This window comes from Salmo salar, chromosome 12 (genome assembly GCF_965601325.2).
Source record: "Salmo salar chromosome 12, fSalSal1, whole genome shotgun sequence".
Classification (NCBI taxonomy): domain Eukaryota; kingdom Metazoa; phylum Chordata; class Actinopteri; order Salmoniformes; family Salmonidae; genus Salmo; species Salmo salar.
The window spans coordinates 25,892,501-25,919,509 of NC_138302.1; the positions used below are offsets into that span (position 1 = coordinate 25,892,501).

A 27,009-nucleotide genomic window follows, 5' to 3' on the forward strand; every position below is an offset into this window, starting at 1 on the left:
ACTTGACCCACTACTACTATCCTGTAGTGCCTTTAAAAAATACACATAAACTCACATTGATGTCTTTTTACAGATCAACTGCACCCCTGATGTGTCTCACTCGACTGTGTGGGAGTCATTAAAAGCATATCTAAGAGGCCAAATTATTTCATACATAGTGTATGACAATAAACAGCGCACCAAATGCTTATCGGAGCTATCTCAACTGATTCTAGATGTGGACAACAGATATGCCTCTTCTCCGACTCCTGAACTCTACAAAGAGAGACTGCTACACCAATCGAAAATTTGACAATCTTTCCACTAAACAAATCACTTTAGTAGCCTTAAACTAGCAAGCGGCTTCTCTCCATTAACATCTAATTATCTCTTCCCAGCGTCACAGATTGACACTGCATTCCAGTTCTGGCATAGGAACGGTCTGTTTTTTTTGTGACCTATTTGTTGATAACACATTCGTCTCATTCCATACTCTGAGGGTTGACCATAATATTCCCAATACCCACTTTTTTAGATATCTGCAAGTTTTGCCCAAAAACATTTCCCTTCATTTCCACTCGAGCCCACTAAGTGTCCAGTCGACAGGTGCTTAGATCTTAACTCATATCTGAAGGGCAAAACCTCCAGATTATACGACATAATACAGAACATAAATCCGCCTTCCTTGGCAAATACAAAATCTGCATGGAAGCAAGACATAGGTGGCGAGCTGCCTGATGATATATGGCAACAAAGTATTGAGCGTATCCACACATCATCATTTTGCATAAGGCATGGGCTTATTCAGTTTAAGGTTTTGCTCATTCTCCATTACTCAAATGACAGATTGGCAAAAATATACCCAAATGTTGACGCCAAGTGTTTGAGATGCCACCAGAGTCCAGCGACTGTGGGACACATGTTTTGGTCATGCTAATCTTTGAGTGGCCTCTGGGACCCCCGTTTTGAGGCATTCTCACATATGTGTAAACATTTGTATTACACATATGTACCCCACATTCTTTTGGGGCAGTGACCCAAACCCGGTCACTGCCATTTTTGGGGTACTTCCCCTAGACCAGAATGCTACATCGCTGCTAGCTCGCCACCTTGTCCTCTTTCACTGGAAGTCTGCAAAGCCGCCCTCCTTTATGCAGTGGGTTAAGGAGGTGATGTCATCTCTGACGCTGGAGAAGGTTAGGTACATTGTGCATGGGTCCCAACAAAGTTCGACTTAACCTGGTCCCCATTAATACAATATGTGGAGAGCCTATCTTTTACTTAGTGTAACTTGCATATTTTGGTAAGCAGTCATGTCTGTTCTAGTGGCCATTTGTGCTGCTAAGAATTTTTATTGAACTTTTTTCCACATTGATTTTGTTTCTATTACTGTTTTGTTTCTGTTTGTTTCTTTTCTATTTAACTTACTTTTATAGATGCCTTGGTGGGTGGGTGGGTGGGAGCGAGGGAGTGGAGGGAGGGGATGGATGGATGGGAGAATGAGGGGTTGGGGTTGTATTGTTTTGGTTGTTATATCTGAAAATCTATCAAGTTAAAAAAATAAAAAATAAAAAAGTAAAGAGTAGACACTGAGCTATACTCCGAAAGACCAAACAACTATTAATACTAGTTATATTGTATTGCACATACCAGGAAAGTGGATGAGTTGAAGGAGGCGATGGAGATGGAGTAGAGGATCTGGGACTTCTTCAGGGCCTTCAGTTCTTTCTCCCTGTATCCCAGGACCTGCTCCAGAAAGGCCTTCTCCCATGCATAGAACTTCAGAATCTTGATCCCGTTCAGGATCTCGTTCATCAGCTTGATTCGCCCATCCATAAACTTCATCTGTACCTCCTAGGGAGAAGCATTCAAAGACATGGTTAAATAGATAGTCGGCCCTTCTAAAAAGAGGGAAGAGGACAGCAACACCACAAGAGAACAGCACAATAAGAAACCTATAGAAGTGTTGTTGCACCAGCATATTACTCATCTCAAGATGGCGCAGCAGTGGATAGTAGCCGTCTTACGGGCTCCTGACCAATTCTGCTATTTTGTATTTTTTGTTTGTTTGACGAAGCATGTGACAAATAAAATGTGGTTTAATTGGATTTTATAGACATAGAGTTGTCAGTTACAGCTGCCAATACTTGTCAAGTAACAGCTAATGTTGAGCACTCTACAGAAGTATGTACTTGTTTAATTTAATTATAATTGTACTGTGTTACAGTATTGAACACAGTTCTTAACACTTAGCAGTTTTACGACGAGGAAACAACAAAGCGGCCAGGAAAGCGGTCAGTGACATTCTACGACTGTAAATTAGATTAAAACAGGCATTATTGCCAAAACTGTCTGTTGTTTTTCCAAAAAACTAATGAAAAATATAGCCTTTTATAGCCCCTTTTTTTCTGTGGTTGTTTTTCATATGCATAACATGGTGGAGACATCCATCCAACCCGTACTCCCACACAGCTCTGCATCGGCTATGTAAACCAGCTGTGGCATCCCCGACCAAACATGCAACATCACATTCTGATTTGGCTACTGCCATGGGTTAAAGTAGCCTGGAAAGACATTCTGGTCCCAGATATTTTTGCACTGAGGTCAAAGTGCACATGAATCTCCTCATAGGACAAGTCCGTACCTGCAGTTTGCTCCTTTTCTTGGCGATGAATCCGTTGAGTGGGAAGATGAGGATGACGGTGGCAATTCCGGCTAGCGCAGATGGGCCTAGGTGCTGTAAAATGGCATTGTTTTACACAAGTCATCAAAAGCAATGTTTGTTATAAATGAGTACCAAAGAAAACATATGTCCATCATCAATGAGTACCAACAAAACAGAAGTGATAGTGCCATCCATACCTGCCAGAGGAAGAAGAGGCAGAGGGCGATCTCGATAGGAGCCAGCCACACTGCGTTGAAGTAAACCACAAAGTCCATAAGCTTCTGAGTGTCGGCAGATACCAGGTTGACGATCTCCCCCACTGTGCACGTCCTCCTGGATGCACTGTTGATCACCAAAGACTAGAGGAAAAACAGAACAACCTCAAGTTAAACCTCCAGTAAATGAGTATTATGTAACACTTGGTTTCAAGGTTTCTTAACATCCATAACCTCTTTTTCCAACTTAAATAAACCCTAACTTGACAATTAACATATTTATTTTTCAATGTTTTTTTCTTGGTCTTTGGAAAAATAATATGTTAATTGTCGAGGTATAGTTTATTTACGTTGGAATTTCAAGCCTGCCATTAAGAGCCAATGTTTACAACGTGACGCCCAGTCACCCACTGTCTACTGGTTGGCACGACGACGTACCTTTCTGTAGACCAGTCCCATCACGGCTGTCTTCACTCTCATGCCCACGGTGAAGCAGGTGTACATGTACTGGTGGTTGAATAGGGACTGGAGACAGGACAACAGGAACATCAGGGTAGCGTAGAAGTAACCCTTCCACAGGGGGGCGTCTTCTTCGTTCATGAAGCCCAGAAGAAGACTGTTGGAGAGGGGATAAGGGTGAAAGAGAGAACATGGTAATATCATACAGTACTTCCGGTGGATACGTTATGCTTCATGTTTCTGGAGCCTTTTCAGCATACTCAACTCAAGAGTCTTATTCATACTATAAAACATAAGCCTATACACCGAACATGGACACTGTGCCACTGCCAATGCAGTGCATTTAATGGAGTCATAAGCACAGACAAGTTACTGTTCTCTGTCAGCTTTGTTTACCCCTGTCATGTTCCTTCACTTTCACTGCTTTGCCATGCAGCCCTATGCAGACTATGATCATTAGTGTGGCCGCAGGGCCTGCTGGTCGACACAAAGCCGTCTCTAGTTGCACAACAGTGCTCCTCTTGTGGCTGGGCTGGCCTCAACACTTGGCTAGTGGCTCTCTTATTGTGGTCCACCAGAGCAACCTCAACCTTTCTGCCGTTTAGAGCCTTCTCTTCACTCTCTCTTTCCTTCCTTTCTTTCTTTTCTTCCCTCCCTTAAGCTAAGCTAATGTCCTTGACTCGCCATGTTAGGGCAGAAAGCTGTGGTCTCTGACTCCTTTCTCTTGACTGTAATTAACACTTCCACCAAGCCATGGTTGTGCAACAACAACAAGGTTCCTGTCTAGACTGGCATTGGGTGCCAGAGATGGGGTCAAGCATGGCGGGTCCAGTTTAAGGTTGCCAAATTAACATTTTAGTATGTATATCAATGTCAAGGGCATTGGATATAGACGTGGAATCTGTCTGACTTGCAAGGGATTATTGTGTCAAGTGCTGCCCAGTTTACGATGGCTGCTTTGTTTACGATGTGATGCCATGGATTTTTGGGAGCTTAGTCTCCTGTGTAGAATTAACGTCAAACCCTTAGCCATTTTTACCTGAGCACCTGAGGGATGGCAAACATAAAGAAGTCGTGGAAGATGATGCACATCGTCCCAGTAAGGAAGTAAGGTCCGAAGTTCCTGGCCAGTGTCCTCAGCAGACAGAAGCCGGAGCTCTGCTCCTTCTGCAGCTTCCTGAGTATCTGGGCCTGGTCGGGCAGTCTGGTGCCCAGCGCCACGCCTGCCGCCATGGTCTTCTCCTGCCTGGATAAACAAACAGACAGAGAGGACATCTGGGTTTGATGGCCCTACATGTTGCCTGTTTTATTTTATATGAAACAAAGGGATGAAAAAAATTCAACAACAGTCATTGTTGTTCATTTGCCACATCTCCGATGCAAAAATGTGAAGAGAAGACTTTTCAGCAGCCATAAAAGGCATTATCCTGCTCACACGTGAGTAGAGGAGCGCTTAACGCAAGGTTTTGGATTTTAACAATGGGATCTTCAAAGCTAGTGTCTCAACGTTACAGTATGCTGTCCTTAGGGGACTTCTTCTGACCTATTTTCGGACTTAAGCTGTCTCGCTAAGGGACACTTGTTTTTCCGATTACAACTACACAAGCTCCTCAAGTGACCTCGATCATCTAGAGTTCTAGGCAGACACTATTCTGAAGTTTAACCACAATGTCAATGTCATAAAATTAAGTTGATTGATTCCTGAGTCTCTGAAGCTTCCGGAGACACCTGAAACCCCACCTCTTTAAGGAATACCTGGGATAGGATTAAGTAATCCTTCTAACCCCCCCCCCCCCCCCCCCAAAAAAAAAATATATAGATGTACTATTGTAAAGTGGTTGTTCCACTGGATATCATAAGGTGAATGCACCAATTTGTAAGTCACTCTGGATAAGAGCGGCTGCTAAATGACATAAATGTAAATGTAAGCTACAGAATTAGTTTGGCGAGAGTATGCGTATTGTAATTGGTTCTTACTGTTGCAGTTTGGTGCATTCTGTTGTCCACTCCTCCTCCAGATCAGAGATGATCTTGTCCGATGTGTCCTCTTCCCTCAGGTTCCACAGGTCTCCAGCTTCCAGAGGGGTACGATAACCTTTAACCACCAGCCTGAGGGGAACAGCGATGATAAGTTGAGTGTGCAAATTAAGAACACCTTCCTAATATTGACTTGCCCCTGGTGTCATGGAAAGAGCATGTGTTCTTCAGGTTTTGTACACTCAGTGTATAAGTTATTCACAAACACCCATGTACATTATAAGATTTACAGTATAAAAGATTTTTCAAACAAGTCAACATGTTGTTTGAGAGTTTCATTAAACCATCTTACCCAGTAAACCACCAGAAGAGCATCTTCGACAGGAAAGAGGCATCCTTGACTGGACATGGGTTCTGAAACAGATTAGAGGGTGAATGTCACTGACTTTGACCACCATGTAAATCTCTCAATGTTTAAAGGCTTTGGTAAAACATAGGATTCCTCTGTGGCTGACTTTAATGGTTCTATGATGTGCTTGTAGAGTCTATTTACTGGATGCTAATGAGTTTAAACAGCATGATGCAGTAAGGTGGTCCTCAGTGGAAACTGCATGTGTAAATAGCTGGAGACTATGGACAGGAGTAAAGCGCGTAAACAGTTAGAGTTAATGTTGGAGCTAGGGTTGGGAGGAGAATTTGAGGTCCATGCTGGGTGGTAACATGTCGTCACTGTGGCACCATGCTGAACACACACACCTACACACTAGCAATTTGTGCTCATGCTCGATCTTTGGCAACCTCTCTTCCCTTTACCGCCCCCTCACCGGAGGTCCTACTCTGTCTCTCTCTTTCCATCTCTCTCGCTCTTCCTCTCCATCCCTCGCTTTCTCTGTTGTTGTGACTGACTATGAGAATCTCTGACCAAGACGTGGGGAGAGTAGAGAACACCCTAGGGTGTGGCTCTTGCATCAGGCTGTGGCTTCCAGTCCTCTGAACCTCACTACCGCTGGCCGACCAGGACAGATACTGTGAGACATTTCGGAGTTTTCTGGGACAGTTTGTTTTTCTCTCAAGATGCAGTATCATGTCATGTCATGGACTATATAGGCTTCACTGTAGCTACCACTACCAAAGTCAAGTTGATTAGAACAGGAGTTGTTATAGTCGCTATGGTTGTTTGGTTGGAACATGATTCATCAGTCTTTTTTGATTGTACTGACCGTGAGAGAGTATGATTCCGTAAACCGCAAAAATACAGAACTGCGTTGGTGTAGTAGTGGTGTAACGATCGTAGCATGGTTCATGTGGTATCTGAGTCATGTGTATGGAATGGACAGAGTAGACAACACACATTCATTCATTAATTCACACTGTCCTCATAGGAAAGTGGGCAGAGAGAGGAAGTGAATCACTTCAGCTTCCACCAAAAGGGAAACTCAGTGAGTGTGTTGACAACGAAAGTCGAAAACCACAAGATGGCTTCTATTCTCAATCCCAGTCTCTGCCCAAGCATTCTCTCATGTTTTGGAAGGAGAGAGCATTTTGACGGAAGTGAAATATAGCCCACGTTCTGATCTAATTCCTACCTTGACAAGGACGGTTTTTCCCTCTGGAGGCTGGTCAGCGAAACAACACAGGAAGAGCTGGGCCAGTTGGAGTGAGAAGTAGGAGAAAAACGCTGTGTATCTCACAATATCGGTGGTGATACCCTGTTAAAAAAGAAAACAGTGAATATTACATGATTTGCCTAAGTAAATAAAGGTTAAATAAATACAATTGTCAACATTATCGTTGTAATTGCATTTCTCATGCAACATATAGTTGTGTAACCATTTGTGGGTTACTGAGACATGCATCTCTTGAGTTTTAAGACATAGGGAAATGGGTTGGTTACACACAGCATTGGAACTGTGGCATCAAGGAAATCATGTTTCAATTGAAATGCTCTGTCACAGCTGGTAAACAATGTATCATTAATTGCAATACTTTTTATTTCATCAGTGTGGGTTTGCATGAGTTTGTCAAAATGCAAGCTTTTCTTCTCAGATAAAGATTTCAAGATTTCCCATACTTGAACTCAACATAAGGCACACTATATAGGACAGGATATGGTTATATGCCACGATCACAGAGAGACTCAATAAAGCTTATTTTGAACCGTAAAGCGAAATCGTGGTGAAAAACCAAAGTCTTTAATACGTCGCTTTATATAAATGAAGCAATAGTAAAAAGCTCCCTGCAGTCACGCTACGACCCATATCTGTAAATAGAGAGATTGTGGGTGAAGCACACACAAACCAACCCTCCCTCCCTCTTTCTCAATGGAAGACAGCCAAAACAGGGATATTAACCACATATTATGTGAAATGTGGTTTTCACATGTTATTCTTAACTTATAAGAGACCAGCAGGCCTGTTTTTGATGGCCTATATGTCAACCTAATGTTTACTCGTTTCCCTTTGTGTGAAAGTTAGAGCCATAGTAAACGGCAGTTGGAGTGATTTTGACATTTTAGTCATTTAGCAGACGCTCTTATCCAGCCCTTACAGGAGCAGTTAGGGTTAAGTGCCTTGCTCAAGGGCAAAATAGTTTTCATCTAGTTGGCTCAGGGATTTGAACCAGAGACCTTTCGGTTACTGGCTCAACACTCTTAACCGCTAGGCTATCTGCCGCACAGGTACGACTTATGATCAAATCAAATTGTAATGGTCAGATGCTTCATAAACAACAGGTGTAGTTTTACAGTGAAATGCTTATGAGCAATGATAGCTTGGCTATGTACAGGGGGTACCAGTACCTAGTCGATGTGCAGGGGTATGAGGAAATTGAGGTAGATATGTACATATAGGTAGGGGTAAAGTGACTAGGCAACAGGATAGATACACTGCTGCTATTGTCTATTACTGTATGTGATGTGTGTGTGTGGCGAATGTGTGCCTGTGTGTGTGGGTAGAGTCCAGTGTGTGTGCATAGAGTCCAAAATAGTGCAAAAAGGGTCAATGCAGATATTCCGGTTAGCTATTTGGTTAACTATTTAGCACACTTATGACTTGGGGGTTGAAGAGGTTCAGGAACCTTTTGGTCCCAGACTTAGCACTCCTGTACCATTTGCCATGCGGTAGCAGAGAGAACAGTCTATGACTTGGTTGGCTGGAGTTTTTGACAATTTTTAGGCCCTTCTGGTATAGAGGTCCTGGATGGCAGGGAGTTCAACCCCAGTGATGTACTGGGCCGTACACACTACCCTCTGTAGCGTCTTGCGGTCAGATGCCGAGCAGTTGCCACACCAAGTGGGGATGCAGCCAGTCGAGATGCTCTCAACGGTGCAGCTGTAGAACTTTTTGATCATCTGAAGGGCCCATGCCAAATCTTTTTAGCCTCCTGACAGGGAAGAGGCATTGTCGTGCCTTCTTCACAACTGTGTTGGTGTGTTTGGACCATGATAGGTCCTTAGTGATGTGGACACTGAGGAACTTGAAGCTCTCGACCCGCTCCACTACAGCCCATGTGAATGGGGAAATATTCGGCCCTCCGTTTCCTGTAGTTGTTGATGACAACCTCACACTATGTTGCGCCCAGAGTGCAGATGGGGAAAACAAACTAGATCCGGCCGCATAGTGAAAACAGGGTCAGGATGGTATGGGGCTAGGAGTGGGTGGTAATATATGCCTGTAAACATAGGTCAGTTGGTCTGACCAACGAGCCGAGGGAATTGGGTCTGCAAAACCAAACCAAACATGAACTCTGTACACTCAGACCTTTTAATGTTGTTGCTAGTCTACCAGAAGAGCTGTCTCAAAGTTCTTCTCTGAGATTGTCCAAATGATCAGTGCTGGTGGTGGCCATGTGTGTGCACGTTTGATAATGTGTCCGTCTATACACTTGAGTGTACAAAACATGCTCTTTCCGTGACAGACTGACCAGGTGAATCCAGGTGAAAGCTATGATCCGTTATTGATGTCACCTGTTAAATCCAATCAGTGTAGATGAAGGGGAGGAGACGGGTTAACACAGGATTTTTAAGCCTTGAAACAATTGAGACATGGATTGTGTATGTGTTCCCTTCAGAGGGTGAATGGGCAAGACAAAATATTTAAGTGCCTTTGAACGGGGTATGGTAGTAGGTGCCAGGCACACCGGTTTGAGTGTGTCAAGAACTGCAGCGCTGCAGGGTTTTTCACACTCAACAGTTTCTAGTGTGTATCAAGAATGGTCCACCACCCAAAGGACATCCAGCCAACTTGACACAACTGTGGGAAGCTTTGGAGTCAACATGGGCCAGCATCCCTGTGGAATGCTTTCGACACCTTGTAGAGTCCATGTGCCGATGTATTGAGGCTGTTCTGAGGGAAATAGGGACTGCAACTCAATATTAGGAAGGTGTTCTTAATGTTTTGTTCTTCCGGGGTATGTGACTGTGTTGAGAGGATAATACAAATACTGTATTTCCCAGTAGGTTGGTCCCAGTAGGTGTTTGCTGGCTGCTCCTGCCTATAAAAGTGGTGCTGATGTGCCTCTGGTCTGACCCTGGGCTGCCATGTTGGGTTGTCTCACCATCACTATCGGTTTTACCTCAGAGCTGTCATTACCGCTGGCCTAAACACTACGTGTGGTAATGTCATACTGGAGGCGATAAGGATGTGATATGGATGTGTGTGTTTCTAAAAACGCGAATGCTGTTACCGCTAGGACAAAATACGAGGACAATGATTGCAGTGTCTGTAAAGAAGAGACACCGGATGAGAGGAGGGGAGTTTAGCAATCTACACAGGCTTTAGGGAGACAAGGGAGACGAGAGTTGGCGGTGTCTGTCATCCGCCCTGCCTACACTACAGGGTTTCCTCTGTCTACTTTGGGGAGGCAATGCATTTATACCCAAGTCATGCTAAGTCTAGACTAGAAAACACTTGGTTAATTTTGTGGAGTTACGAATAAAGCACAGCAGGCACAACAGAATCTCTATATCAAGCAATACGCTCTCTAGTCTCTAAATCTAGACTATGGGTAGACAACCCTAGACCCTAGACAACCCTTCAGGCAAACTGGTTCTGCGGGGTCACTGAGTGAAAACCTAAGCAGACATAACAGTCAGGATGTAGGCGTAGCATATTCATCCAAGTAAATTGTTTCCTACGTTACAAAATTACTGTGTGTCATGACTGTTTTGACAGTAGTCTCTATTAACCTACATTCACATAGCGTGTGAGAATAATCTTGACTACTTGTAACATCAGTCATGCAGACACTGAATATGTTAGTGCCTGTGTCATCACACCTGCTTCTTCTCCCATAGACCATGGAGAATAAAGTAATGTTCTACTACTACCATACCTCGTACATAACCAGCTGGATCTTTGCCCGTAGGGGCACCAGGGAACACACCACCGCCAGGACCCAGAACAGGAAGAGGAAGACGGAGGAACGACAGCCTCGTATCCTCTCCAACTGGATGATGCATATGGCCAGGACCTGAGGAGAGAGTGAGAGAGTGGGAGAGAGAGTGCGACAGTGAGTGAGAGTGAGATTAGCATGACTTGCATTATCAAATCAAAGTTTATTTGTCACGTGGGCCGAATACAACTTACAGTGAAATGCTTACTTACAGGCTCTAACCAATAGTGCAGAGAAAAAAAGGTATGTGTGTGTGTGTGTAGGTAAGTAAATAAATAAAACAACAGTAAAAAGACATTTGAAAATAAGAGTAGCAAGGCTATATACAGACACCGGTTAGTCAGGCTTATTGAGGTAGTATGTACATGTGGGTATGGTTAAAGTGACTATGCATATATGATGAACAGAGAGTAGCAGTAGCGTAAAAAGAGGGGTTGGCGCGTGGTGGGACACAATGCAGATAGCCCGGTTAGCCAATGTGCGGGAGCACTGGTTGGTCGGGCCAATTGAGGTAGTATGTACATGAATGTATAGTTAAAGTGACTATGCATATAAGATAAACAGAGAGTAGCAGCAGCGTAAAAGAGGGCTTGGGGGGGGGGCACACAATGCAAATAGTCCGGGTAACCATTTGGTTACCTGTTCAGGAGTCTTATGGCTTGGGGGTAAAAACTGATGAGAAGCCTTTTTGCCCTAGACTTGGCACTCCGGTACCGCTTGCCATGCGGTAGTAGAGAGAACAGTCTATGACTGGGGTGGCTGGGGTCTTTGACAATTTTCAGGGCCTTCCTCTGACACCGCCTGGTGTAGAGGTCCTGAATGGCAGGCAGCTTTGCTCCAGGGATGTACTGGGCCGTACGCACTACCCTCTGAAGTGCCTTGCGGTCGGAGGCCGAGCAAGTGCCATACCAGGCAGTGATGCCACCGGTCAGGATGCTCTCGATGTTGCAGCTGTAGAACCTTTTGAGGATCTCAGGACCCATGCCAAATCTTTTTAGTTTCCTGAGGGGGAATAGGCTTTGTCGTGCCCTCTTCACGACTGGCTTGGTGTGTTTGGACCATTCTAATTTGTTGTTGATGTGGACACCAAGGAATTTGAAGCTCTCAACCTGCTCCACTACAGCCCCGTCGATGAGCATGGGGACGTGCTCGGTGCTCCTTTTCCTGTAGTCCACAATCATCTCCTTAGTCTTGGTTATGTTGAGGGCTAGGTTGTTATTCTGGCACCACCCGGCCAGGTCTCTGACCTCCTCCCTATAGGCTGTCTCGTCGTTGTCGGTGATCAGCCCTACCACTGTTGTGTCGTCAGCAAACTTAATGATGGTGTTGGAGTCGTGCCTGGCCATGCAGTCGTGGGTGAACAGGGAGTACAGGAGGGGACTGAGCACGCACCCCTGGGGAGCTCCAGTGTTGAGGATCAGCGTGGCAGATGTGTTGCTACCTACCCTCACCACCTGGGGGCGGCCCGTCAGGAAGTCCAGGATCCAGTTGCAGAGGGAGGTGTTTAGTCCCAGGTTCCTTAGCTTAGTGATGAGCTTTGCGGGTACTATGGTGTTGAACGCTGAGCTATAGTCAAGGAATAGCATTCTCACATAGGTGTTCCTTTTGTCCAGGTGGGAAAGGGCAGTGTGGAGTGCAATAGAGATCGCATCATCTGTGGATCTGTTTGGGCAGTATGCAAATTGGAGTGGGTCTGGGGTTTCTGGGATAATGGTGTTGATGTGAGCCATTACCAGCCTTTCAAAGCACTTCATGGCTACGGACGGGAGTGCTATGGGTCTGTAGTCATTTAGGCAGGTTGCCTTTGTGTTATTGGGCACAGGGACTATGTTGGTCTGCTTGAAGCATGTTGGTATTACAGACTCAATCAGGGACATGTTGAAAATGTCAGTGAAGACACCTGCCAGTTGGTCAGCACATACCCGGAGCACACGTCCTGGTAATCCATCTGGCCCCGCAGCCTTGTGAATGTTGACCTGTTTAAAGGTTTACTCACGTCGGCTACGGAGAGCGTGATCACACAGTCGTCCGGAACAGCTGATGCTCTCATGCATGCCTCAGTGTTGCTTGCCTCGTAGCGAGAATAGAAGTGATTTAGCTCGTCTAGTAGGCTCGTGTCACTGGGCAGCTCGCGGCTGTGCTTCCCTTTGTAGTCTGTAATAGTTTGCAAGCCCTGCCACATCCGACGAGCGTCGGAGCCGGTGTAGTATGATTCAATCTTAGCCCTGTATTGACGCTTTGCCTGTTTGATGGTTCGTCGCAGGGCATAGCGGGATTTCTTGTAAGCTTCCGGGTTAGAGTCCCGCACCTTGAAAGCGACAGCTCTACCCTTTAGCTCAGTGCGAATGTTGCCTGTAATCCATGGTTTCTGGTTGGGGTATGTATGTACAGTCTCTGTGGGGACGACGTCCTCAATGCACTTATTGATAAAGCCAGTGACTGATGTGGTGTATTCCTCAATGTCATCGGAAGAATCCCAGAATATGTTCCAGTCTGTGATAGCAAAACAGTCCTGTAGTTTAGCATCTGCTTCATCTGACCATTTTTTTATAGACCGAGTCACTGGTGCTTCCTGCTTTAATTTTTGCTTGTAAGCAGGAATCAGGAGGATAGAGTTGTGGTCGGATTTACCAAATGGAGGGCGAGGGAGAGCTTTGTACGTGTCCCTGTGTGATTACAACGGACGGTGAAAGTCAAGCGAGTGATTTGAAAGGAGAGACCCCCGACTGAGGACTGGCAAGCGAGTCTACTTTGAAACTCATTACTTTGAAGATGAAAATTAATCCCTCAATAAATCCTCTGTGTCAGCATTCACTGTCATTCCCAGTAGTCTCTCTGGGTCTGAGAAGAAAGCTGAGAAGAATCAATGGCTAAATAGAAAATATTTGTAAGGATTGGATTTGGCTTTTGTTGTTTTTGGAGAAAGAGGTTAGATTGGGATTCCCCTGACCACAGACGCATATGTTATCCTGCTGACTTCCTTCAATAAAACAACAGATGTATAGTACTATGCCCTCCACCCCTGCTTCCTTCCATCCCTCCGTCCATGCATTGCTTTTTGCCTTAATTGCACTACATTTATTTTCTCTTATTCAAAAACGTCTCTGAACTCTTCTATTTTGTTCGAATACAGGCTGTCATTGTAAATAAAATAACATTCTTAACTGACTTGCCTGGTTAAATAAAGGTTTAGTAAAATAAGTAGATAAAACAGGACTGATTCCATGTTTTCAGGCACCAGTGTCTAATCGAAAAATCCCTTTTCTTTCCAAGGACTGTTTTGGCTGTAATTATCTCTGACTGTCTGTAGTTTGGTCAAGTTGAGAAGTTATAAAGCCTCGCCTGCTCATCACTAAAAGGAGAGTGTGGTTATAGAGTTGCATAATAGATACCATACTGGTTCCATCAGATCTTAAAAACTGTCCTGTTTTTAAGCAACCAGCCATGATTATATAACGTTTGATAGATCAACAACACCATAGAAACACTATATGTATGCTATATAGTGGAGATAAATATGGTGATTGTTGGGTTCATTTTCAGTTTCTACACATATTGCCTGACTAGCCACATTGCAGGCAAAGAAACGGCCTCCAGCCTCATAATTACCAGTATAAACTCTTGATAGATCAACGACACCATAGAAACTAGCCTGGTCACAGATAGTTTTGTGCTACCTTGATAACTCCTAAAGGTTATAGTGTGGCAAGACAGCACAAACAGATCTGGGACCAGGCTAGGTAGAAACACTGTATAGAAAAATATCTATGCTGTGTGGTTGGATGTCAGGTTCATTTCCCAGTTTCTATGCTGCTTGGCCTATTGCCTAACTAGCCACATTGCAATTAAGAAATGTCCATTCCCTTCTGAGAGGAACCCATTTCCTTGAATGGAAGTCAGTGGGTGGAACTAAGTCCATTACTAAAACCTAACTCCCTACCTAGTAATTATACAGGACGTCTGGGGCATTGGGGCGGAAAAATAACTCTGCGTCATGGTGTCGCTGATTACAGCAGATGGCGTGGCTTGCAAGCAGCTCTCATGGTAGGAAGGGAGAGCGACCATGACCACAAACCGGGGGTGAGTCTGTTGAATTTTTAAAAATTCCCATACATTGACTGTATATGGGTCGATGAGGATGAGAAGCAAGCAAAATAACGTAGTTTCTTTTGAACACATTGTTCCTTAGCTTTACGTATGGGAAACCAGGGGGTGGTGACTGCCGTTATGGTTCTGTGTCCAGAAAATTATTGGCCTTCGCTTTTTATTTATATACCAACCAACCAATCAACTGTAAATATCATGGCTGGTTAACTGTAGCAAGGTCTTGGATTTCAAATCCGGGTCCCTAATGTGATAAAAAAGTGACCTTTTTAAAAATGGATGCCTTGTGTACCTGGTACAAGAGATGCATTCAGTATTTCTTCACCCAAACAGTTGCTGATATTGACCTAAGAGTCTGAGGTGACCACAGGTGGGCCAGGCTGTCTGATTTGGAGGGACTGAGTCCCTGCAGCACTTGTGTTCGGCCTCTGAGGGAGTGGGGAGTTATGGGTAAGGGGGTCATGGCTCTGTGAGTCAGCTACAGGAGGCACACTGCCCTACATCCGGCCTCCTCTGCTCCTCCCTCTATTCCCAACCCCTTGCACCTCTTCCTCTGTCTTAAATCTGACGTTATACCCTCCCCGCCTAGTAGTAAACAGGACTTTATTCTATCTAGCTGGGCCTCCCATAGTGCACTACACTGCTCTCCACCGACGCTCTTCTCAGCCTGATCCCAGTACTGTAAATCAGTGGGGAGGATGATTTGAGAGTACAGTATGTCTTTGTAATCATTGTAAAAGTTGTCACACAGTGTTTATCGACAGAGGTCATGGAGGGCTTTACTTAGCCCCTGCTCTCTCTAAGAGTAAATCAGGAGTAAACGACTCAAGCTGCTGCTATACGCATGCACCCCCAGGATCTTCTGTCAGGGAAGCCTCTTTGTTCACGATTGCTCTCCCCATCTACTATGTCTCAGTATTGCCTCTTGACTTCTCTTCCTTGACAGCAGATCCTGGGGGTGCATTAAACATATATATATAATGTATTTCACCTGCTTAAATAAAGGTAGGGGGGGAAAAGCACCCCCCGGGATCTACTGTCAGGGAAGAGAAGTCAACAGCAGATACTGAGACATAAACAGTAGATAGAGAGAGAGAGAAATCGTGAAGAAAGAAGCTGAGACAAAGACATTGGCTGATGGTTACAGTACTTACCACAGTCAAGCTGCGTATGATGGGACTGAGGAGGAAGACCATGTGGTTTTGGATCTCATGACTCCTCTCCAGAAGAATGTAGAAGAACTCCACGAAGCCAAATGAGGCCAGGAGGAACCCCAGCACCTGGAGGATGGACAGACACAGGGAGGGAAGCAGAGTGAGGTCTACAGTACTGTCATTGTGATTGATTAAACGTTTTGGTTACTGGGGAAACCAGAAACATGCATCTTTTGCACCTATATGACAATCTGGACATAGACTCTCAAGAGACTCTGGAACTGTCAATCCATATTGTCAAGCCGCATGTCTCCATATTGTAAGTATTTTATATACTTTATACAGTCTGAAGTACAACCACATGGAACATAACAGTGGAAAGTGAGAAGGGACCAAGACATTTAAATGTACATGTAACCCTCTTGGAGTGCCATGTATGCCATCCTATAAACTCTTACGTTCGTCCCGTAAACTCTCCATGCTTTCTTGATTACTTTCTAAACCTTCAAGTCTTTTCCCCGCTGTTATCCTCTCTTCTTGCTCGCTAAGGCATGAAATTGTCCCCGGCCGGCCCTATATAAACACTAACCATGTGGTGCTTGGTTTTCACAGTACTTCACACTCATATTAGTTTATGGCAGATATGGTCGGTGCACTCGAACACTCGCCTGGTCTTGTATAATGTTAATGGCCATACCATGTATACTCTTGCGGTTTGGTTTAAGGCTGGTCTTAAGGCTCAGGACTGGTTGGTGCAGGCTGGTTGTACTTTCGGGTTGAACCGTTGCACTGAATAACACTACAGGAGCATCCAACAGTGTGTGGGTACTGGGTATCTATTTTTCTTTCATGACTTTACTTTTTGTACCCTGCATCTGCAGGTCACTGGATGTGCTTATAAACTCAGGCTGGTTTGGCTCATAGAGATAGAATGACTAGAATGGACAATTCAAGTCACTGTTCTGTGATCATTGGACCGACCGTTGACCATATTGGGATTCTATGGGTTGGCTCACCGTCTTGGCGGTGCAGAGAGTGGAGATTCGGATGTATCCACAGTCATGGCAGTAGAGTTTGAGGGCGTAGAAGGGCGCCAACAGCCAGAGGTAGACGCACGGGAACCAGACCAGCACCGTGTTCTGGAAGCACTCTGTCAGGTCCGGTTTGTCTGTGTACCACGTTCGATTCCAGTCCTGGAAAAGACAAAGATAGACCCGTTAATATGCAGTTTCAAATTAGGATGGTAGAGAGTGGAGGAGTAGGTTTCTGCACCATTCTCTGCACTGAGTAGAAGTCATTTCTTTCTTGACTCAATACAGATTTACATTTATGAAATGGAGGATTGTTCATTGTTCTCATGAGTTCATTTTAGGTACATAATTTCTCATTCAGTCTCTAAATTGGCTGTGTTCAAATAAATACTACTCAACCAATTTTGCTCCATGCTTCACCTACTGTACTGTCAACTTGAGGAACGTCAATTTGATATATCAGTCTAACAGTTTACTCATGTCAGGGTATTAGCCTAGTGACAGATTCAGGGCAAGGATTGTTAAATGAACTGCTTGAAGCAGGGCTGAGTCCAGTTCAGTGAAACTGGACGCTGGCTACAGTATAATGTCCCGGTCTGTGTATCTAGGCAATGGAGAGTGAAACCACAGCAAGTCAACATAATCTGTGTGCGTTGGTTGGATGGTTGGAGCTTGGGAGTTTTGTCTTTTTTTCTACAGAGCTGAGTCAGTCCTGGAATATTTTAACCCACGGCTCCAGCACGTTTAAAAACTTTCCCCTTTGGAAGGGCGAAGTCAGTCAAAATATTACAGTACATGATGACGATACAAACCCACTTAGACGACAGTGGGATGTATTCTGTTTGTGCCGACCGAAGTGTGTACTGTTGGCCGAAGTTGCCAAATCCACATTTCGAGATTGCATCATGCAAGCCTGCAGCCCCCGGCGACGGTGGGCTGAAAAGGAAGTCTGACTGTAAAAGCACCAAAATACTCTTAGCCTCTAAGTGCTCTGTTGTACTCTCACCTCTCCCTGTTTATCACCTCTAAGCCCTCTAACGAGGGGCTGGGTGTCTGGCTGCAGTCTGCATTTTGGAGGAGCAAGAGGTGCCTGCCGAGTCGCGAGAGGAAGTGGGTTTAACTACTATGGTCGGCTGGACTTGTTGAGCGGCGGCAATGAATCATACACACACACACACACACACACACACACACACACACACACACACACACACACACACACACACACACACACACACACACACACACACACACACCACACACAGCAGCTTGTAGCAGCGGGGCAAGGCAGACTCCCACGGGCATAAGGGAGAGTGACCACAATTCATAACAGCTGCATGTTGGGTCATTACACAACAGCAACACCAAATGTGTTACTATACTGTAACAAATGTGTTATTAATTTCAGTTTAGTTTATCTATCCCACAAGAGGCAATTCTGCTCCTACTACATAAAATACTCCAGATCATGTGTGAGGAAATTCATCCACCTACTGAATATTTTCTCCGTGTAACAGGTATTCTTCTGAAGTGCTAGATGGCTATTGACTCAATGAGTGGGAGTCTTTTTCACAGTCTCTCCTTGGCTCCTGTGGTCAATTTTTGGCCTGCGAACAAACACTTTTACAACTTTTATATAAGAATCGTAAGTTGTCAAACAAACTCAAAAGCTTTTTCTTGGTCACCTTGCTCAGCGTTTTCTGAATTGGCTACAGAAGCTTCTTCCAGACCTTGGTTTGGATGGAAATGGAAGGTTTATTTTTACCTACCAAACGTAGTGATGTGAGCTGAGGAGAGAGAGCCTGCATGGACTGTGTTGTGCACCTTTCAGTTATCTGAGAGAAATTATACATTCTGATTCCTTTTTGATATCATTCAATTCTTCACTGTAATACTTTACGTCACTGCAAGCATAAATGTGTCCAAAGATCTCAACCATTTGGCATATGGAGTGTATGTGTTAGCTAAATTGGATCTGTTCATTGTCATTTAGAGAATGTTGTAATTGTCTCGACAGGACTGTTCATCACTGCCTTTGTCACATCTCCCCAAATTGCAGAGTAGTTTTGATTTAAAATAATGTTTTCAAAACATGTTGAATTGCAGGGTTTCAATACAATCCCTCCAGTTTGCAGAGTAGGTGTTGTCTGAACCACACCTCTCTTGCTGAATGCAGGATTCTCTACGTCAAATTGTTATTATCCACAATGCAAGATAATAACATTTGATTGATATGGGATGAAATAATTCTCTTTTCACCTTTCAGCTCTTTGACTTGAACTGTTACCAAAGTAAGATTATGGTTTTGATGTAGCCGCACTACTCTGAAGGGTAAGGGCCCCGGGCCCAGGGACATACGTTGCCATAGAACACATAACAGATATGTAGTCATTTTATGTTTCATCACCTGTAAATGTTTCATTTGGATGTTCCAGTGTTCTCCCATTCACAACATTCTATGTTTATGTCTTGTCCCACGTTGGAAACTTTGTTAAAGAGGCCGCTGGCACAAGATTAGGTCGGCCACCTTTGTATACAGTTAGATTGGTGAGCTCTGAAGGGACATCGACTGATAATGGCCATGTTTTTTCTGGCTTTGTTGGCAATATAACGCTTATGGCATGTTACTTGGTAGCAGATTGTTCTAGAAGTAGCAGAATGTTCTAGAAGTATCAGACTGTTCTATGGATGAAATCTCAATTAGTGTTTGCATGTCTATTCCTGAATAAGACTGACATGTCAATATCAGGTGTGTGAAAGAGAGAGAGAAAGAAAGAGAAAGAAAAAGAGAGGGGGAATAGAGAGAATGACACAGGGAGAGAGCGAGAGAGGCACAGAGAAGGAAAGTGAGTGATGACAGGCGATTGACTGATACCTTTCTTCCTGGATCAATGTCATTCTCCAATTTTCAAATAAAAGTACACTTACATCAACGCTAGTTCACATGTGTATCTGAATAAGGCTGGCATGTGAGTAGCAGGTCTGAGTGATAGAGAAAGAGGGGGGGTAGAGAGAGAGAGAGAGAGAGAGAGAGAGAGTGAGGGAGGACAGGGGGATTGACTAATGGCTTTCGAGCTGGATCAGGGCCATTCTCAAGTTTTTCGAATCAAGATACAGAATGTGGAGCTTTGCTCCTATGCGTACTATTAGGGATTACCGGAAGCTGTCCACATACTGATTGATTCACATGCATTGCTGTACTTGATATTCCCAGATATCCTTACATTACCTACGTTAGCATCACATAGGATGCTTACGCTCTTTGAGACTCCAATTCTCGTGCTCAGCGTGGTGTCACTATCCATGCCATCATTCTACTTAGATTACAGCCAGCACTCTACTTAGATTAGAATGCATGTCCAATACATTGATTTCTTCATTAAGTGGTATGCTAGTGTGGATATTGGAACCTCGTAACCTAAGGTCTTTCTTGGCAAGGATTATTCCTGTCTGCCTATGTGCCCTAAGTGCACTTACATAGGTGCCTATGGCTCTAATGTAATTTGAGAAAGGTCAATGCAGACGCTGTGCAACTGTACCTTCCTTGTACCGCAGAGAAGTCTACCTGGAAAGTCTTCAGTAACCTAACTTTGAAAGTAAACTTTCGGAAACGTATGCCTGAACTCTGTAGGTTTAAATGTGTCAACGTGTGCATGCTGGGACAGTTTGAACCGAACTCTTTCAGGACAATAAAGTCAACCACCAATGAGCACCTTAAAGGAATTGGCAGAACGTTAGTAAAAAAAGACAATCCTACACAGTACACACTACTCTGCCAAGATGCATTTAACCCTGCAGAACAATACATAGTCCTGTCACAATAATTGCATGATACACTATATATACAAAGTATGTGGACACCGCTTCAAATGAGTGGATTTGGCTATTTCAGCCACGCTCGTTGCTTACCGGTGTATAAAATCAAGCACACAGCCATGCAATCTCCATAGACAAACATTGGCAGTAGAATGGCCTTACTGAAGAGCTCAGTGACTGTCCCATGTGGCACCATCCAACAAGTCAGTTCATAACATTTCTGCCCTGCTAGAGCTGCCAACTGTAAGTGCTGTTATTGTGAAGTGGAAATGTCTAGGAGCAACAACGGCTCATCAGCCGTGAAGTGGTAGGCCACACAAGCTCACAGAATGGGACCGCTGAGTGCTGCAGCATGTAGCTCATAAAATTTGTCTGTCCTCAGTTGCAACACTCACTACCGAGTTCCAAACTACCTTTGGAAGCAACGTCAGCACAAGAACTGTTCGTCGGGAGCTTCATGAAATGGGTTTCCATGGCCGAGCAGCCGCACACAAGCCTAAGATCACCATGTGCAATGCCAAGTGTCGGCTGGTATGGTGTAAAGTTCACCAACATTGGACTCTGGAGCAGTGGAAACGCGTTCTCTTGAGTGATGAATCATGCTTCACCATCTGGCAGTGCAACGGACGAATCTGGGTTTGGCGGCGTTCCAATTCATCCAAAAGGTGTTGGATTGTGTTGAATTGCTTATGTTTCTAGCTCCAACAGTACAGTAATACCTAATAGCACAAAACAATACACACAAATCCCCAAAATATCAGAACGAGCAATGTCAGAGTCCGAAATGGTGTGTATAGACCGTATGGAGAGTATATGAACAGAAAAGGTGTGTACAGCAGTAGTTATATAGGATTCAATGACTATATACATATGGCAGCACTATGTACATAGAGCAACTGTCTCTAAGGTGCAAAGTAGAGTACCGGGTGGGAGCCGGCTAGGAAGAGTGACTAAGTTCAGGACATGGTACTGGGCGGAGGCCGGCTAGTTGTGACTATTTAACAGTCTGATGGCCTGGAGATAGAAGCTGTTTTTCAGTCTCTTGGTCCCAGCTTTAATGCACCTGTACTGTCTCCACCTTCTAGATGGTAGCGCGGAGAACAGACCATGGCTCGGGTGGCTGAGGTCCTTGATGATTTTCTTGGCCTTCTTGTGACACTGAGGGCTGTAGATGTTCTGGAGGGCAGGCAGTGTGCCCCGGTGATGCGTTGGGCTGACCACACCACCCTCTGGAGAGCCATACAGTTGTGGACAGGGCAATTGCCGTACCATGCGGTGATAGCCTGACAGGAGGCTCTCAATGGTACATCTGTAGAATTTCTTCAGCCTCCTGAGGTTGTTGTGCTTTCTTCACCACACTGTCTGTGTGTATGGACCATTTCAGGCTGTCAGTGATGTGCACGCCAAGTAACTTGAAGTTTTAGATCATACCCCAAAGATCATACTCCCAAGACATGCTATCCACCTGTATCCAAACTCCTGAGACTCGATCCGGAATTCTAAATAATGTCACGGGTCTGGGTTGGCTCTGATATGATTGTCACGGGTTTCGGGTAGGTGGATATGAGTGAGAGAGTGAGAGAGTGAGAGAGAGAGAGAGAGAGAGAGAGAGAGAGAGAGAGACACATGTGTAGCTTGTTGTTGTTGGCCAGTCATAAGTCAGCAAAGCGGCAATAGGCTACAGTCATAGAGCCTCTGTGTGTGGCAAAAGTTAGGAGATTTCTAATCAATGGAAGATGGAATTAAAAGTTAAAGGAGAAGGACATGCTACAATGACCAAGAGCCAACATGTAGACTTCTGCTTAGTATTCTGAATGGAGTTGTTGTTATTTGTAACTGTAGGATGAGAAAACACATGCACTGCAGCCTCAATTAGCCTAGCTAGCTAAAGTTAGTTAGCTTTAATAGCTTCTCCCGGTTTGATGCCGTCAAGACAGGTACTACATAATCATGTTTGATGATAAATAACCTAGCTATGGCAGCTTTTGTCTACTATAGTGCGAGTCGGCTTGTTGGTTGGTTGCTGTCTCTTGTCTCTCACTCCCTGCGTCACTCGCTCACAGTAAGGCCCCTCCCCTGCCCAGTAGAGTGGCACCTCTCTCTCCCTCCTCTCGCACTTTATCAGCTCTGGTTAATAAAGTAGCTTAAAAAAGGGCTTTTCTGCCGCTCCCATCACTCGGATCGGACCTGTTCAGGATTCTACCAGGTCTATATGGAAAGGGTCTAGTTTTCCTCGGGTAACTTCGGAACGGATGTATATTTATGCAAATCGGATATGGGTGTGAAATCCCCAGGTCCATTTTGTAATGAGTCCAACGTTTTGGACCCGTGAAGACCTCTATTGCTAACCTCTCACCATTACCAATAACAGGGAAGGTTAGCATTTTTTTGGGGGGGGTATGATATGTATGCCTCTAACTTTCTCACTCATCATTATTCATGATTCATTCAGGATTATCCGTAATCATGGTAGCATCCACATTTTCCGTTGTTATTTACTGTAAAAGCAAGTCCAAATGACACAATACATTATTTACCATTGATATCTATTGGGCACAAAATAATCTGAAACACAACCAAAACAAACTGCAAATGCATCCCACAAGTTTGGCTGCATCATGTTATGGGTACGCTTGTCATCGACAAGGACTAGGGAGTTTAGGATAAAAATAAATGGAATAAAGCTAAGCACAGGAAACATCCTAGAGGACCTGGTTCGGTCTGCTTTGCAACAGACACTGGGAGACAAATGCACCATTCAACAGGACAATAACCTAAAACACAAGGCCAAATCTACACTGGAGTTGCTTACCAAGATGACATTGAATGTTCCTGAGTGGCCTAGTTACAATTTTGACTTAAATCGGATTGAAAATCTATGGCAAGACTTGAAAATGGCTTTTTAGCAATGATCAACAACCAACTTGACAGAGCTTGAAGACTTATGCAAAAAGACTCACTGCCAAAGGTTTTATTTGTCATACATTTTTTATCAATGTTAGAATTTTTCTTCCACTTCCACATTACATAGTATTTTGTGTAGATTGTTTACCAAAAATGACAATTAAATCCATTTTAATCCCACTTTGTAACAGCAAAAAAAATGTAAAGTCAAGGGGTGTGAATACTTTCTGAAGGCAATGTATTCTAAATAGATTTCAAACAGTTGACTACCGGTACTTGCTCAAACAAGTGAACTTTTGAACATGAGGTCCATCATGCACTCACCCATAGAGGATCCAGGCCACTGAGTTCACAAAAGGCATCCATCCACTCCCCTTCTCCTTCCTCCTCACTTCTCTCTGGAGTAGAATATCCCTTCTCAGGATGGGCACAGATACTGTATGAGTGAGAGAGAGTGTCTGTGTGTAAGACTCCTCTTTCTGAAGTAAAATATCTCTGCTCTCAGGTGTAGGCTAGTCACTCAGTGTGTGTCAGTGTGAGACTTCTCCTCAATGAAGGCACATTGTGTGTGTGTCTGTGTTAAGGTTCACTGTGTGTGTCTGTGTTAGTATAATACTTATGTTAGTGAAGCCACTCCAGTGTTCTAGTGTTCAAGTCAAGTGTTCCTCTCCTCTCTCTCTCTGACACCTTGTGCTCTCTCTGTGCTCCTCCAGCAGTTCTGAGTCCCTCTCTGTGTCTCCGCTGTTTATGTGTGTGTCTCCCTGTTAGGTGGGTGGAAGTATTTCTCTCTCTCTTTCTCTCCCCTCTTTTTCTCCAACGTCTGCTGGATCTTGATCAAAACACCACAACTTGCTACTCCCCCTTGATAGGATGGCAGTCTGTTCCACACCCAGAAACACTCCTCTTGTCCCTCTCTCCCTTCTCCCTTTCTCCCCTCAACACCCGTCCTCTCACTGTAGTAAAGTAGCAGCTTTATCTCCCTCTGTGACCACGATGAGTTTTGTTTTTGCATTGACACAGTCAAGTAGGTGCGATTTTCAGAGTTCAAAGTTCATTCCTGGCCCCTTGCTTGTCCTAATAACCTAGATATGTATGTCCAGCTGTTTGACATCTATGTAAACAAAGGACCATGGGAATGCCATGAATTTCCTACCAGCATTTAGGTGAGAAACACTGAGCAAGAGCGGAACACACACACATATATATATATATATATATATATATATATATACACATATACACATATATATACACACACACACACACACACACACATATATATATATATATATATATATATATATATATATATATATATATATATAGTATGTATGTATGTATACATACACATGCACAATAATGATTTATTTGAGTGTAGTTCATAGCCGTGCCATGCCACTCTAGCTAACCACACACACACACATGCAACAGTAGTCTATCAGTGCCCCAGCCAGCACCATGGAGTTGACACAGAGAGAGAGGGTGTCATTTCTGAGATATATAGCCCTCCATGATGTTGTGTGGAATGCAGCAACTTACTGATTCGTTTTTTGGGGTGTGAATTCAGAGAGGTGATTATGGAGAGTGTGTGTGGAGTTGGAGGGTGTGTATGAGGAACTTTTGTGAGTGTATATGCATGTGTGCTTGTTCATGCATGCATCTCTGTGTGTGTGTGTGTGTGTGTGTGTGTGTGTGTGTGTGTGTGTGTGTGTGTGTGTGTGTGTGTGTGTGTGTGTGTGTGTGTGTGTGTGTGTGTGTGTGTGTGTGTGTGTGTGTGTGTGTGTGTGTGCGCATGTGTGTGCGTGTGCGTGCGTGCATGTGCGTCTGTGTGTATGTGCGTATGTGCTTGCTCATGTGTGTGTGTGCGTGCATGTGCGTCTGTGTGTGCGTTCGTTTGTGTGTGTGTGCGCTTGTGCATGTGTGTGTGTGTGGGCAGTGTGTGGGGCAGTTATTGTGTGAGGAGAGTGCCAGATGTGAGGATGAGTAACCCTGCAGCTCTTCACTTTCCTCTGAACCTGACCTCAGCCAAACCTTCAAAAAAACTCACCACAAACTCTGACCCCAACAGACATCCATCCCCATCTGAACCTCATGGAATATTTTGCTAAAACCCAATAAAAACAGTGTCTGTGTCTCTCGTCCTTTAAGGGTCTTTAGTCTGCTTATAGGTAGTCTAACATCAGACACACTAACTGATGACCATCACCCTGGTGAAGACCCAAGGGAAAGTTCAGATGGTGCACACGGGGAAAGTATGACAGTGTCTGGTAATACCGACACCACAGTAGAGAAACATGGAAAGAAGGGAGGGATGGCAGGAGGGAGGGAGGGATGGATGGAGGGAGGGATGGCATGGTAGAAGCAACCCACCATGCCCTCTCCTGTGTCTAGCCACGTCCAAAGAGCATGAAAGAAAATATGACTCTATTTTTCTTCAACGTGAATCATCATCGTCATAAACATATCAGTTCTTCTCAAGGTCACTTGTCTGTCCATGGTGTGAAACCTGGGGGGTAACACAACCCAGTAGTCTCTCCCTTGGAGTCTGTGTAGAATCCAGTTATATCATTCAATTCAATTCAATATTCAATTAGATATATTCTATTAAATGTAACTTCAGGTGTTAAGACGTGTTCTGGCCTATAGAATAACAAATATATATACTAAATGTATTGAGTGATACTGACATAATGCTCATATTCTTCATTGGCCCCCTTTTTAGTGTCTTCCTTAACAAAGGTCAAAGATGTGTCATAGTCGTTGTGCTTGGTATCCCTCCTCTCAAGTGTGACTCGTTCCACTCTGGGTTGCTCTGTAACATCGCTGATAAGGGAACAGGGTGATAGTGACCGGGGGAGGGGTTTAGAGGAGAGCGATATCTCCCTGACCACCAGCACCACTACGGTAAATGTGAGAGGTTTTAGCTTTTATCATGAAAGGCCATCTTCCTAATTACTGGGTCATCCATGTTTTGGTGTGTGTGGGTAACGTAGTTTATGGTCACGGATGCAATATGCTGTCTGTTGTCACATACAGGTGAAGCAATAGGATGTAGCACTACAATTCTCTAAAACATGACAAAGTAGTTAGATGCATCCAAATGACTCTATGGAATGAGGATGTTGTATATACTGTATAGACAGGACAGTATGTCTATGTATTGTGCATTTATAGTACATAACGCTATATATATACTGTGTATATATAGTACCAGTCAAAAGTTTGGACACACCTACTCTTTGCAGGGTTTTTCCTTATTTTTACTATTTTCTATATTGTAGAATAATAGTGAAGACATCAAAACTATGAAATAA

At 44.1% G+C, this 27,009-nt stretch overlaps 1 protein-coding gene and 1 long non-coding RNA gene across 2 annotated transcripts in view; one reads left to right on the forward strand and one right to left on the reverse strand.

Annotated features, from left to right (window-relative positions):
• Nucleotides 1–5,613, forward strand: part of LOC123725464 (uncharacterized) — a 16,600-nt gene extending 10,987 nt beyond the window's left edge. The window contains exon 4 of the long non-coding RNA XR_006757940.1: nucleotides 5,376–5,613. This is a non-coding gene — a long non-coding RNA (uncharacterized LOC123725464). The remainder of the gene's footprint in view (nucleotides 1–5,375) is intronic.
• LOC106564615 (multidrug resistance-associated protein 1) overlaps nucleotides 1–24,521 on the reverse strand; it is a 36,547-nt gene extending 12,026 nt beyond the window's left edge. The window contains exons 1-12 of the mRNA XM_045691143.2: nucleotides 24,020–24,521; nucleotides 16,961–17,137; nucleotides 15,945–16,070; nucleotides 10,627–10,764; nucleotides 6,882–7,004; nucleotides 5,648–5,709; nucleotides 5,296–5,427; nucleotides 4,358–4,564; nucleotides 3,298–3,475; nucleotides 2,842–3,003; nucleotides 2,624–2,716; nucleotides 1,630–1,833 (exon numbers count right to left, since the gene is read on the reverse strand). Of these exons, the coding sequence (XP_045547099.2) occupies nucleotides 1,630–1,833; nucleotides 2,624–2,716; nucleotides 2,842–3,003; nucleotides 3,298–3,475; nucleotides 4,358–4,564; nucleotides 5,296–5,427; nucleotides 5,648–5,709; nucleotides 6,882–7,004; nucleotides 10,627–10,764; nucleotides 15,945–16,070; nucleotides 16,961–17,137; nucleotides 24,020–24,061 (1,644 nt within the window). The 5' untranslated portion in view covers nucleotides 24,062–24,521. The remainder of the gene's footprint in view (nucleotides 1–1,629; nucleotides 1,834–2,623; nucleotides 2,717–2,841; nucleotides 3,004–3,297; nucleotides 3,476–4,357; nucleotides 4,565–5,295; nucleotides 5,428–5,647; nucleotides 5,710–6,881; nucleotides 7,005–10,626; nucleotides 10,765–15,944; nucleotides 16,071–16,960; nucleotides 17,138–24,019) is intronic.
• Nucleotides 24,522–27,009: the final 2,488 nt, after the last annotated feature.